At 49.0% G+C, this 14,296-nt stretch overlaps 1 protein-coding gene across 1 annotated transcript; it reads left to right on the plus strand.

The window, feature by feature from the left end:
- On the plus strand, positions 1–13,911 carry LOC306738935 (E3 ubiquitin-protein ligase LNX-like; the record flags this gene model as incomplete). Its single annotated transcript, XM_079220862.1, has 10 exons — positions 1–59; positions 1,297–1,544; positions 4,706–4,861; positions 6,588–6,796; positions 6,888–7,298; positions 8,564–8,698; positions 10,475–10,652; positions 11,432–11,681; positions 12,303–12,461; positions 13,313–13,911. 10 exons carry the CDS (start codon positions 1–3, stop codon positions 13,446–13,448), a joined length of 1,941 nt encoding a protein of 646 aa, XP_079076988.1. The 3' UTR covers positions 13,449–13,911.
- Positions 13,912–14,296: the final 385 nt, after the last annotated feature.

Raw genomic sequence — 14,296 nt, forward strand, 5'->3', positions numbered from 1 at the left:
ATGGCTCCGCAGAGACAGCCGGAGAGGCGGGCCGGTGTTATTCCTGCCTCTGACGGAGCGTCGGCTCAGAGCCTTTACGGCTCACAGATGGAGGAAAATACTCCAACAATACAACACAGTAGGGATGCATTTCATTCGCACACAAACATTCCTAATTTAATATTGTCAGGGTGAAAAGCCTGTTATGGCGTGCAGCATAATAAGTGTGTGTGTGTGTGTGTGTGTGTTTTTGCGCTGACAGGGAGAAGACATCTGGGAATGTTGTTTAGGAGAAAAACAACATTCAGGCAATCTCTGTTTTATATTCAAATGTTGTGTCAGTTCCCCTCCTCCTCATGTCTACTGGGTGTTTTCTTAAATTTGTATTCAATCATCTGTCACTGATGCTCACACTCACAGCCGCAGAGGAAAAATCCATCCGACATGTGATAACGGATTCTGCCACAAAGAAAGCAACAGAAATTATTTTTTGAAATTTTATTCATTGGAGTGAATGTTGACATCCTCATAAGAGGCGGCTCATACATTCTAATTTTTCCAGTGCCGGAGTGAATATTAAGCCACAACCTTATGACGCAGGTGCTGTGCTGAGCGTGGAGGTCGGATAAGCGGTCTTTGTGCGAGCAGAAGATGGAGGTCGCCACGCAGGAGGCGCTGAGATCTCTAGAATTAGCGACTAGCTGCTGAACATAGTTAGCGACTAGCTACTGAACATAGTTAGCGACTAGCTGCTGAACATAGTTAGCGACTAGCTGCTGACTGTAGTTGGCGACTAGCTACTGAACATAGTTAGCGACTAGCTGCTGAACATAGTTAGCGACTAGCTGCTGACTGTAGTTGGCGACTAGCTACTGAACGTAATTAGTGACTAGCTGCTGAAGGTAGTTAACAACTAGCTGCTGTACGTAATTAGCGACTAGCTGCTGTACGTAATTAGCGACTAGCTGCTGTACGTAATTAGCGATTAGTTGCTGAACATAGTTAGTGACTAACTGCTGAACAAAGTGGAGAATTTAGCAGCTAAAAAAACAGATACAATGATAAACAAGTTTGCCTTTCCGATTTGAAAGATGGCTTTATGTCAATGTTGTTGTTTTTTAATGCGTCCTTGCTGATAAGCAGGAGGCGCTGAGATCTCTAGAATGTGACCTTTTCTTTGGATGTCAACATGACTTCTTGACCTTCACTCGACTCTTATATAAGTTCCGTTTACGGCTGCATGTTCGGCATGAAGCTCGTTACGCGTCATCCGAGTTTGACGCTGACCTTTTGACCCCCCTCCTTTTTTATGTGCAGGTGCAAAGGGGCCTCTCACTATGGGCTCTCGGCGGACAGGAAGCGGCGCTCGCAGGAGGGCGAGTGCACCGACAGCACGTCCGAGCTCACCCTCGCCACGCTGCCCAGCGACGGCCCCGCCTCCGCCGCCGTGGCGCTCCTGTCGGACGAGCCCGGCCTGGTCAACCCTGCCTTCGACCCCAGCATGGAGGACAACAGCCAGTCGGGGAGCACGACCAGCCTGGCGGCTCGCAGCAGCAGCAAGAAGAGTGAGTGTGAGTGGGCGAGCGAGCGTCACACTGACAGAGAGAGAGAGGGAGAGAGAGAGAGAGCTACAGGGAGTGTTTGTTTGCCTGTGTGACAGATTGAAAATCAATAGCGAGTGGAGAGCTTTCTAGTCACCGTTACACAGTCTCCCAGTCCAAACCAGATGCTCAAACATACAACTACACCTGCATACTTACTGCAGGCGCTCGCTCAACCTCAAATACAGTCTTTGTTTTTTCTAATGATCTCTGATAGAAATCCTATCAGCCAATTAGCTCCACTGACTTGGGTTATTTTTTTCCCCCCACACCAATCCATAAAAGCTCTCTTTGGGGAAAACAGCAAGGAAGCACAGAAAAAAAAACTGGAAAAAAAGAAAGTCACTGAGAGGGCAGGTACATTATGCAGTCAAAGAGAACTGGAAGGAGAGTTGGGTTAAATTTAGCCTGATGCTGGTGTGACGTGATCGGCCCTCTCCCTCCGTTTCTCCCGCCCGTGGAAACCAGGAAGCAGTCACGAGTGTTGCTCTCTGCGGCGTGCACGCCAAAAATGACGCTGCACCAGCATTTTAGGCCCCGGGCCGGCTGAGCACCCACAACCACCGTGAGCGCCACTACTGCTGAACAAGCTGACAGCTCCAGAAGTGGCTGGCGCTTTTAAAGAATAATGTGGCTGTCAGGAGCTCTCGCATCTCCCAGAGCCCGCAGAGGGAGGGAGGGGCGCTGCGGAGGCCCGCTGCCCCCGTGCTTCGGTGCAGCCGGGCTGGGGCTGAAGAGCCCGTCTGTCCTGGCTCCAAGAACAGCATAGTACCAGACAGCGGTCTCACTGGGAGGGTCTCCTTTTGGACGTGGTTACGAGCATCCTCACTGCTGTCGTTACGCAACCGTCAGCGGGTTGGCTTTATTAATTAACGAGCCACTGGCTGAAAGCAGCGCCTCCATCCACACACAAAAAAGGAGCTTTTGCAACCCATCAAAACACACTTTACATTCTAACAAATAGCAAGGACCATTTTTGTTTTCAATATCTTAAATCCGGCATTGTTTGTAGGGGTTTGAATCTCTAGGCACCTGGAGCGACTAGCTGCTGAAGGTAGTTAGCGACTAGCTTCTGAACATGGTGCAGCATTTAGCAGCTAAAGAGCCAGATATTACGAACAACGACAGAATAACACAATTACCTGGTCAACTTAATTAACGACGAGCTCGTGAACATAATTAACGACTAGCTGCTGAACATAGTGGAGCATGAAAAACAACAATAACACAATTAATTGGTGGTGGGTGAACGTAAATAGCTGCTAGCTGCTTAATGTAGTTAGCGACTAGCTGCTGAACGTAATTAGTGACTAGCTGCTGAACGTAATTAGTGACTAGCTGCTGAACGTAATTAGTGACTAGCTGCTGAAGGTAGTTAACAACTAGCTGCTGAACGAAATTAGTTGCTAGCTGCTGAAGGTAGTTAACAACTAGCTGCTGAACGTAATTAGCTGCTAGCTGCTGAAGGTAGTTAACAACTAGCTGCTGAACGAAATTAGTTGCTAGCTGCTGAAGGTAGTTAACAACTAGCTGCTGAACGTAATTAGTGACTAGCTGCTGAAGGTAGTTAACAACTAGCTGCTGAACGAAATTAGTTGCTAGCTGCTGAAGGTAGTTAACAACTAGCTGCTGAACGTAATTAGTGACTAGCTGCTGAACGTAATTAGTGACTAGCTGCTGAACGTAATTAGTGACTAGCTGCTGAACGTAATTAGTGACTAGCTGCTGAAGGTAGTTAACAACTAGCTGCTGAACGTAATTAGTGACTAGCTGCTGAACGTAATTAGTGACTAGCTGCTGAAGGTAGTTAACAACTAGCTGCTGAACGTAATTAGTGACTAGCTGCTGAAGGTAGTTAACAACTAGCTGCTGAACGTAATTAGTGACTAGCTGCTGAAGGTAGTTAACAACTAGCTGCTGAACGTAATTAGTGACTAGCTGCTGAAGGTAGTTAACAACTAGCTGCTGAACGTAATTAGTGACTAGCTGCTGAAGGTAGTTAACAACTAGCTGCTGAATGGAATTAGTGACTAGCTGCTGAAGGTAGTTAACAACTAGCTGCTGAACGTAATTAGTGACTAGCTGCTGAAGGTAGTTAACAACTAGCTGCTGAACGTAATTAGTGACTAGCTGCTGAAGGTAATTAGTGACTAGCTGCTGAACGTAATTAGTGACTAGCTGCTGAACGTAATTAGTGACTAGCTGCTGAACGTAATTAGTGACTAGCTGCTGAAGGTAGTTAACAACTAGCTGCTGAATGTAATTAGTGACTAGCTGCTGAACGTAATTAGTGACTAGCTGCTGAAGGTAGTTAACAACTAGCTGCTGAACGTAATTAGTGACTAGCTGCTGAAGGTAGTTAACAACTAGCTGCTGAATGGAATTAGTGACTAGCTGCTGAAGGTAGTTAACAACTAGCTGCTGAACGTAATTAGTGACTAGCTGCTGAAGGTAGTTAACAACTAGCTGCTGAACGTAATTAGTGACTAGCTGCTGAAGGTAATTAGTGACTAGCTGCTGAACGTAATTAGTGACTAGCTGCTGAACGTAATTAGTGACTAGCTGCTGAACGTAATTAGTGACTAGCTGCTGAAGGTAGTTAACAACTAGCTGCTGAATGTAATTAGTGACTAGCTGCTGAAGGTAGTTAACAACTAGCTGCTGAACGTAATTAGTGACTAGCTGCTGAACGTAATTAGTGACTAGCTGCTGAACGTAATTAGTGACTAGCTGCTGAAGGTAGTTAACAACTAGCTGCTGAACGTAATTAGCGACTAGCTGCTGAACAAAGTGGAGCATTTAGCAGCTAAAGAGCCAGATACGATGATAAATAACTTTGCCAATGTCAATGTTGGGTTTGTTTAATGGGTTTGTTTATATAAGGGGTAGAATGATTGCTGAAAACTTAACAACAGTTGCATAATGCACTGTTTGCATCTGGTAAGACTGTATTGTTTAAACAGGACCTCCTGGACCACACAGGTACTCCATCTTCTCACCAGAAGCCACTAAAGGGGGAAGGCACTTGCTTGGCCCTGAGGAGGCCGATTCAGACATGTCCGGGCATGTCGAGTGTGCCGTAATCTATAAAGGCCCTCTGCTTCTCCCCTCTGTGTTCTCTGCAGTCAGAAACTTTGACCGGTCCTCAGTGAGGAGCCGCTCCTTCCGGAGGTTGAACCGGGCGTTCAGCGTCCTGCGGCGGACCAAGAGCGGCAACGCGGTGAGCAACGAGACGTTGGAGGAGAGGGACAACGTCAGGAATTCCAACGTGCCGCGGGAAGGTGATGATCCTCTTTGCTTCTCTGTAATGTGGATGTGCTGGTGTTGTCTCTTGATGACACTGCTGCAATTGCACTTAATGATTCCCCCCGAAGGCAGCCGGCTGTGTGCATGTTTCTAAATGTGTGTGTGTGTTTTGCGATGTTCGCTCGGCTGCAGGAGGAGGAGGGAGAGCCGGCTGGGAGCCCTCGATGTAACAGTAGCATATGTTTCTTTAATAATTCAGCTGCAGATTGCACAAGTCCGCTGGTGCATTCATAGAGACGGATCAGGAGGGAGAGTGGTAGCCTGAGGCGCTTTAGACAGGGTTGGGATACAGGAGGTCGAGGCTGATGACCTTCTTTCCTCCACGTCCAGTTCTTCTCCTCTATCCCCTTCTTCTTCTCCCCCTCTTCCTCCTCAACACATCCAGGGTCAACAGGTTTGCACCAACTTGATGGAGTGGTCCTCAGGGAGCGCCGTGGACGTGGACATGGTGGATCCACAAGATGTTACGTAGGAGAGAAAATGTGCTCTGGAGATATTTAATGTGATATCCTCACTCTGAGCCTCTTGATGGTAAATGAGAGGAAATACATGGAGCCACGAGAGAGCGTGATGTTGGGAGGAGAGCTGCAGCGTGACGGGAAGAAGGAATGTGGTGTTGCGTAAGGATGAAGGATGACGAACGATCAGGGACTAGATTATTCTCCGAGGGCATCACTGAGGAAGCTGAGAGGATAGATTAAATATTCATTGCCTGCCGCTGGAGAGACAAAGATAGACGAGTGGAGAGGATGGAAGGTTGAAGTAGAGAGAGATCCATACAGAACAAATGGAGGGAAGAGCGGATACAGCGGCGATAAGGGAACAAATAGAGGCATGGCGATGTCCTCCGTGGGCGAGCAAGGACGGGATGAAGAAAGACGAGCGGTTGTGTGAAGGGTTACATAATGGAGGAAGGGTTGCGTAACAGCTGCAGGTCTCTGTGTTAATGGGGTCTCCACCCCGAGAGCAATCTGCTGCGATAAAGACAAAATATTGACTTTGGATTGGAGAAAGTGCAGCATGAGTTAGAACGAAACTAACTGGAGACACGGAGGGAGAGAGAGAGAGAGACATTCTTCATTGCCAAAGAAAATGAAATAAGGTCTTCGCTGTCGTTTATTGGCGAAAGCTGTCGGCCAGAATAGTCCCAAAAGATCCACACCCACATCCACATGGTCCAGTTTAGGATGTGTCATTCTGCTGTTTAGTGGAATTCACCACTGGGCATGAAGGGAAGGGGAGTTTGCACAATTAAATGAGATAAAAAAGAAAACGAAAACTGGCAGTAAAGTACAAATCCTTCAGAAATTTTAAGTTTTACAATCAGGTTTAATTGCATTGCAAGAGAAACATAAAAGGATGAATGCAAAACATTGTCACTGTGCAGAGCTTTTTGTGCTTGTTATATCTGTCCTGCCCAAAGTAATAACCTTGTGGAAATTTAGAAATTGAGGGTTTTCCCATGCGGACTTGCTGCAGATGTATGTGACTAATGATACAAACATCGAGCAGGATAACCAGCCAAGTACATTTTCCCTCTTGGCTTGTACAAGTTTGTTTTAGTAACCTGAGGGAGTGGAGGCAGCTGGTTCCACTGCATAACCCCCCCTCCCCGTGTTATATTTGGCTCTTTGTCTCACTACATTTTTCATGTCGTTGCACAGTAACATTCAGAGCGCCTCTGTTCCCTCCCTCCCGTAGTGCTGCCGCTTCCCCAGCTGCACCACCTGATCCCCGACGGCGAGCTCACCAGCATCAAGATCACGCGGGCGGATCCCTCGGAGCCGCTGGCCATCAGCATCGTGGGCGGCAACGAGACCCCGCTGGTCCGCATCCTCATCCAGGACATCTACAGGGAAGGCGTCATCGCTCGGGACGGACGGCTGCTGCCCGGGGACATGATCCTGAAGGTGAGATGTGTTTCACGAAGCATCCACCAAATCGATCAAAGTCCCGTTTTGTATTTTATTTTTACGCGTCCTCTCCGCTGCCCTCTCCCAGGTGAACGGCATCGACATCAGCAACGTGCCCCACTGCTACGCCCTCGCCACCCTCAAGCAGCCCTGCCAGCTCCTCCGGCTGACCGTGCTCCGGGAGCAGCGGCACCGCTACCGCTCGCACGGCCACGGCCACGGGCACGACGCCGCCGGGGCCCACCCGTCCCACGGGCCGCCCCACCACCCCTTGAGGGACGACGGCATCCACGTGGTCCTGAACAAATCCGAGCCGGAGGAGCAGCTGGGCATCAAGCTGGTGAGGCGGCCGGAGGAGCACGGCGTCTACATCTTCCACCTGCTGGAGGGCGGCCTGGCGGCGCGCGACGGCCAGCTGTGCATCGGCGACCGCGTGCTCGCCATCAACGGGCACGACCTGCGCTACGGAGCGCCGGAGCACGCCGCCCTGCTGATCCAGGTCAGACCGGCTCCTCCGTCCTCTAAGGCCAATCGATAGGAAGCTCATAGTCAAACTAGTCCACGTGTGTGCCGTTCTTACCCAGAGTCCCCCGGGGCGTCGGAGATAATTGTGGTGATTCAGGGCTAATTGTGCTGTTGTGTCTGCACTCACTGCAGTTAATGGTCCCTAATTGTGGTGGTTTTCCCTAATGGGCCTGGTTCCTGGTCCTGGTCGGTGCCAGTCAATGGCGGTGTGCTTGTGGTTAATCGCTGGTTAATTGCCGTGTGTCAGCGCTGGTCTGTGCAGGGCCTCTGGGCCCCTTGCAGTTCCTGTCTGCCTGGCCCCTTCTGGGCCTCTGCGGAGCCGGCATGGCCGCTTGCTGTCGGAGATTAACTGCGAGGGAAGAAATTAAATTAGTCCAGTTAAGGCAATAATGGGCTGGACCGGCTGAGACCGACTGTCTGTCGGACCCCCTGTATGTGGATGTGGATGGTGTGACAGTTACCTCTAGGTGGCAGTTAATTTAAAATGGACCATACTCAACCTGTATTTCTGCTTAAAGGGACTGGTCCACCAGAACGTGCTTGATCTGTTTCCTGGAGGAGAGTTCGATGAGCAGATCGATGCCGAATCTTAAATCTGTCTGTTGAATATGGGGCTGCAGCCGGTTAGCTTAGCTTAGCATGGAGACTGGAAACAGGGAGACAAAAACTAGCCAGAACACGTTATAACGTTTTTAGTTTAATCCGTACCGAACCCAAAATGTTATAACAACAAATGACCGTTTTAAAGGTCTTTAATGTGACATTGCGACCAAACCGCCTCATCCAGACCCTCTGGAACTCACCGCCCTGACACATCCGGTTCTGCCTGCTTCCTGTTAGCTGAATGAGGCTGAAATAACAGATATATTGGCTGTAATTTATCACCCTTATTGTCTTATGACACATCCCTTAGGCTGAATGCTGTGAAGCAGCCACATAGGATGGAGAAACGTCTCTGTTCCCAAACAATCAGCTAGTAGTTAGAGACGCTGGCGAAGGTCATTACACATCCGTGGTGACGACACGTTTCGATGCAGTTTAGCTACGAAGTTGGAGCCGAATATCGATCAGTCGGGAGGCTGGGGTTAAAAGAAATGTGGAAGATCTGGGTGAAAGTCTTGCTGCGTCCGGTTGTCTTCATCCATGAATGGATTGAACACGTCGGTTAGCAGGCTAGCTGTGGCTAAGCTAAGTAGCGGTATTAATCTCTGAACTCTGCTGTGTCTCAATGTCCTCCAGGCGTCCGAGGAGGGCGTCCACTTCATCGTGTCTCGTCAGATCTGCCTGCCCACGCCGGACATCCTGCAAGAGGCTCCGTGGGGCATGGACGGCCCTCCGCCGTATTCCCCCGTGGATATCGAGCAAACACTGCTGGTGAGCGTTGCTTTACAGAACGTACCGCGGCTCCTCCGTCTCCGCTGCCAGAGATAAACGCTGCCTTTCAGGTGCAAATGATCCATGCAGGGATTGTTCTCCCATCAAAGCTGAGCGTGTCACTCAAGCGAGCCGAGAATCGTCGCATCCATATCAGCCGTCTTTTCTTTTCTTTACATCTTCCACCATCCTGCCTGCAGCTTCATGTGTATCGTACCGTCATGAGAGGGGAAACTGGAAGAAAGAAATCAAGCAGTATTTCCCCAAATGTTTATTTATTCCTTTACAAATAGCCATTATTTAACTTTTTTGTTGCCATGTCAGAAAAGAAAATAGAAAACAGTCCCCACCACCATTGAAAACCCCCTTTTGGTTTATTTTCTCTCTGCTTCTCACGAGCGTGTACATATTTTCCGTCCACTGCCCACCACCCGGCCGTGTGTTGTGGAGGTTGGCAGCGAGGTCATCCACGTGACCACAGACCGCTAGCAAAGCAGCACGTTAGCGAAGCAGCCCGCTAGCAAAGAAGCTCGTTAGCAAAGCTGCCTGTTAGCGAAGCTGCCTGTTAGCGAAGCAGCACGTTAGCAAAGCAGCCTGTTAGCAAAGCAGCACGTTAGCGAAGCTGCCTGTTAGCGAAGCTGCCTGTTAGCGAAGCTGCCTGTTAGCGAAGCAGCCCGTTAGCGAATCAGCCCGCTAGCAAAGAAGCTCGTTAGCGAAGCTGCCTGTTCGCAAAGCAGCCCGTTAGTGAAGCAGCTTGTTAGCAAAGCAGCTTGTTAGCAAAGCAGCACATTAGCTAGGCAGTACGTTAGCAAAGTAGCACATTAGAAAAGCAGCACGTTAGCAAAGCAGCACGTTAGCAAAGCCGCCCGTTAGCAAAGCCGCCCGTTAGCAAAGTAGCACGTTAGCAAAGCAGCACGTTAGCAAAGCCGCCCGTTAGCGAAGCCGCCCGTTAGCGAAGCAGCATGGAAGCATAAGCAGCACAAGCTCCATCCCACTCGAACACAATCGTCACAAATATAAATGGCTTCGTCACAAACACACAAACACACACACACACACACACACACACCAAAGGGGCACCTGAGCTGCCTGATGCCCCGTCCTATTAACCACCATATATTATACATGACTTGCAAGGTCATTCATTAATTAGCAGCCATGGCCGTGTCACAGGACTCAGGCCCCCGGTGCGCACCGTGGGTGGCGCTCGTACGACGTCCTCCTTTCACTAAAGGGTCCCGGAGAAAGCAGCGCTTTATTAATATGCTAACGATGAGCGGCTCCACAAGCTAATGAGAAGATGTCGTCTATAGAAGGTGCCCTTGGTGGAAAAAACAAGTTTAAAAAAATCATGTTTGGTCCCGGCGTTTAAAAAAAGAATCCGATCCGACACCAGTGTGTTCACAACAAAAAAAGTTTGGTAATAATTCCCTCTAATATCTATTTTATATTTCTATGAAAACATTGCCCAATACCCAATTTTACTAATTTTAATAATAATAATAACTATCTAACCAGGCAGTGCTGTTCGGCCCACAGCTAACGCTAACTAGCACGGGTGTGTAGCACGAGTCTGCACATGCTCAGTAGCGACCGGACAGGGTGTGTAGCACGAGTCTGCACATGCTCAGTAGCGACCCACGGGTGTGTAGCACGAGTCTGCACATGCTCAGTAGCGACCCACGGGTGTGTAGCACGAGTCTGCACATGCTCAGTAGCGACCGGACAGGGTGTGTGGATCTGTGTGATGACGTGGTCTTCTCCCTCCTTCTGAAGGACTCCTGTCAGAAGCCGGCGTGCTACGAGAAGACCGTCACGCTGACGAAGGAGCCGTACGACTCGCTGGGCATGACGGTGGCGGGCGGCATGTCCAGCCGGGGCTGGGACCTCCCCATCTACGTCACCAACGTGGACTCTGACGGGGTGGTGGGGCAGGAGGGCTCCATCCGCAAAGGTACGGGGAGCGTCCTCTTCCATTTTTTTTTGCAGATGATTACTCATTATTCGTTGTTTTTTCTTTTTCTTTTAATGAGGTCGTTGTCTGCCGTTGAAGCTGTCGAGTCTCGGCTCTGGCGGTGAACACGTTGTGTATTACAGACGGGGGTGATTGATGATTCGTGTTTCATTATGAAGTGTATTCATCCAGCAGAAAGGCGCGGCGGCGGTTCAGCGCTCCGCAAATTGGCTACAAACATTAGCATCGCGCTGCTCGGGACTTCTCGTGCTCCGTTTGTGGAACGCTTAATTATTTCGTTAGATGAAATCAGTCGGCTTTGAAAATTGAGCGAAACAGCAAATAACTGGATGCAACAGCAGCGGTGTTGATATCCTGTAACTGCTGATCTCAGCATATTCACACACAGAGAGAGAGAACCACAGCAGAGAGGCTTTGCTCTGGACGTTACAGTGTTCACACGCAGCAGATGTCTCCGTTTGAGTGCTCATGAAACATGTTTGTGTTTTTAGAAACAAGCCCGTTAATTTGCATATACCCGCTCGGGCGCCGGCTGTCTTTCCTTCGCAGCACTTTCATGGCCGCGAGGCTTTTTAAAGCACAGGTGGCGTCTCTGTTTCCTCCCCTTTGTGTCGAGGTTGTTGAATATTAAACAGGCAGAAGAGGAGCCCGGAGGTCTTTTTGGAAAAAAAGCATTAATCAGAGGATGACTCGGCTGTCCTCTTCCTCCTCCTCTTCCTCCTCCTCTTCCTCCTCCTCTTCCTCCTCCCCCCATGCAGGCGACATCCTGCTAAACGTGAACGGCGTGGACTTGACGGGGGTGACGCGCGGCGAGGCCGTGGCCAACCTGAAGAACACGTCCTCCCCCGTCGTGCTCAAGGTCTTGGAGATGCGCCCCCCGGAGGAGGGCCTGCAGGACTGCGCCCCGCCGCCCTGCCTGCTGGCGCCGTCGCCCACCGACGGCACCAAGAGCCCGCCGGCCAGCGACGACTACTCGCCGTTGTGGGTGTCGTGGCTGCAGCTGCCCAGGTGAGCGCCGCCCCCGTGTCAACGTGTCACCGCATTTACATCTATGCGGCTTTAAGCCCAGCATAATCGACCCTTTCGACCTCCGCCGGCTGCTCGCCGACCGAGACGCTGACAGAGCCAACTGGGGAGAGAAGAGCTCATTATGCTTTCTAACTTTTCTGCTTAAATATTCATGTGCAGAACTTTTTTTAAGGATGAAAACCCCGACCTCCCCTCCGTCGGATCGCAGCGGGTGAATTGATCTTTTTAGAATGTTTTGTCAGGAAGAGCGGCGGAAAACAATGAAAATGTGTTTCTCTCCTAAACAGAGAATTGATTCAGTCAGAACAAAGAGTCACCGTGGGGAGGGAGTCCAGACCAGCAGCTTTAAATATACTATACATTATATATATATATATATATATATATATATATATATATATATATATATATATATATATATATATATATATATATATATTAGTCCAACTATTCTCATTGTTTCTAATCTGCTGGAGGAAAAGTCACACCTCCTTTCTGTTCGGTTCCAGCCGACGTGCCGTTTATAACGTGTATAAAGTTTATAAAGTGTAAAGGTGCAGCGTAGAGATTAGTGTTTCTAATCCCTCTCTCCTCCTGCAGGCACCTCTACTGCTGCAAAGACATCGCCCTGCGGCGGAGCACCTCGGGCAGCCTGGGCTTCAGCATCGTCGGGGGTCAGGAGGAGGTCAACTGCAATCAGTCCTTCTTCATCCGCTCCATCGTGGAGGGGACGCCGGCCTACAACGACGGCAGGATCAGGTAGGCGGAAAAGAGAAAGAAGAAGACGGTTTCCTATTTATATCTGCCAGTAAGAAACGCTGCAACACAAAGTGATAAAATGGGATGCAGCTCTCCAAAGTCAACGCAGCGCCAGAGTCATAGTTTTGCGTTTCTTTTCTTAAAGGTACAGTGTGTAAGATGGTATTATTAAGTTGTTGTTGTTTTTTTGTTTACAATCCCCTGAAAACAAGTATTTTTCGTGACCTCAGAATGTTTTTGTCTCCACACGGAGCGGGTCGTCACTGAGGTCATTTTCAGTCGATTTTCTCAATTTGACATAATTTCTTAAATTCACCTTTTAAGGCCCTTTCATATAAGACACATACCCATGTTTTACATCATGAATTGCAGAACAATCTCAGCTCTCTATATAATGAGGCACCATTGTCATAAGGCAAAAGTGTAAAGACAAAATATGACTATAAAGCTGAAAAATGGAATCTCGATTTGAGAAATTATTCATATTTCGTGTGAAAACATAACTTTACTCAGGTGGTATATAGGTATTGGTGATGGATATTGGTTTACTAAAGGTTTTAGGTTCACAAAAGCAGTGAAATATATGAATAAAATGGTAGATACATGTAAATAAATGTCTAAAACTAAAACAAATATTATCGTTTTTTTACTAGAAATATGGTCTTTCACACCTTTCACCAAAATGATAGAAATGGGACTGAGAAATGACTTCATGGGGTGTGTGCAAATGAAAAATGACCATCACAACAATTTTTTGCGGCCCCCGTGGACATAGGGTTAAGAACCAACCAGCTAGTTCGTTAGTTAAACTAGACTAGAGGTAAACCCGGCTCTTCTCCCGCCCTGTGCAGGTGTGGGGACATCCTGCTGGAGGTGAACGGGACGAGCACGTGGGGGATGACCCACACGGCGCTGGTGCGCCTCCTCAAGGAGCTGCGGGGCCGGATCACCCTGACCATCGTCTCCTGGCCGGGCAGCCTGCTGTAGCGCCGCCTCGGCGACACTGACCAAGGAATGCGGGAGGCGGAGCCTTTAGACCGGCTGACCGCCCCCCTGAGCTCGCTGTGAGGGAGGAGCGTAGGATGAGGCTTTCTGTACGGACAGACGGGCGGCGGAGACTTTACCGGGAGCTCGGAGAGGGACAAACATGAGACTGGATCGTTACCAGAGGTTAACTCGCCTCTCCGAGGACGCGGAGCGGCGAGGAGCCGGGCCGCCGGCGCCGCCGCCTCTGAGCAGGACGTTGGCGTGATCCGTTTGGAGGTCGCTCTCTGGGACGGAGCCGGAGGATGGAGAGGAGACACGACACGTTGCCAATTCCAGTAGTTATATATTAGGGTATGCGTTAAGTTGGACTCACATTTCTTTACTGTAAATGTTGGGTGTCTTAAAAAAAAAAAAAAAAAAAAAAAAAAGGTACTGATACAAGCACTTGTAATACGTTTCTCTTCGTTTGTCCGTGGCCTTCGAAGGCCGGCTCCATTCTGTTTGTACTGAGGACACGTTGCCAAGTAGTCGTCTGTGTTGAGGTGTCTCTTTGATTTCAGAAGCAATGGCCTAAGTATCCAACCACTGGCAATAAAATATATTCAAGAAAAATAATGGATCAATGTGTTCATAACATGGTAAAATATATATATATATATATATATTTAATTAGGTGACATTGTGGAGGCCTTACTAATTTTCTTACTTTTAAGAAGAAAACAAACCGACTTGGTTTCTGTGTGTCGGCGGACGGCCTGAGGCCCGTCTGCTGTGTTCTCTCTGTCACGCTTCGGCCTGTGTAGTATATCTGACGGTACATTTGGTTAAATGATCAATAAAGTCATTGG

Source organism: Taurulus bubalis (assembly GCF_910589615.1).
Source record: "Taurulus bubalis genome assembly, chromosome: 7".
NCBI lineage: Eukaryota > Metazoa > Chordata > Actinopteri > Perciformes > Cottidae > Taurulus > Taurulus bubalis.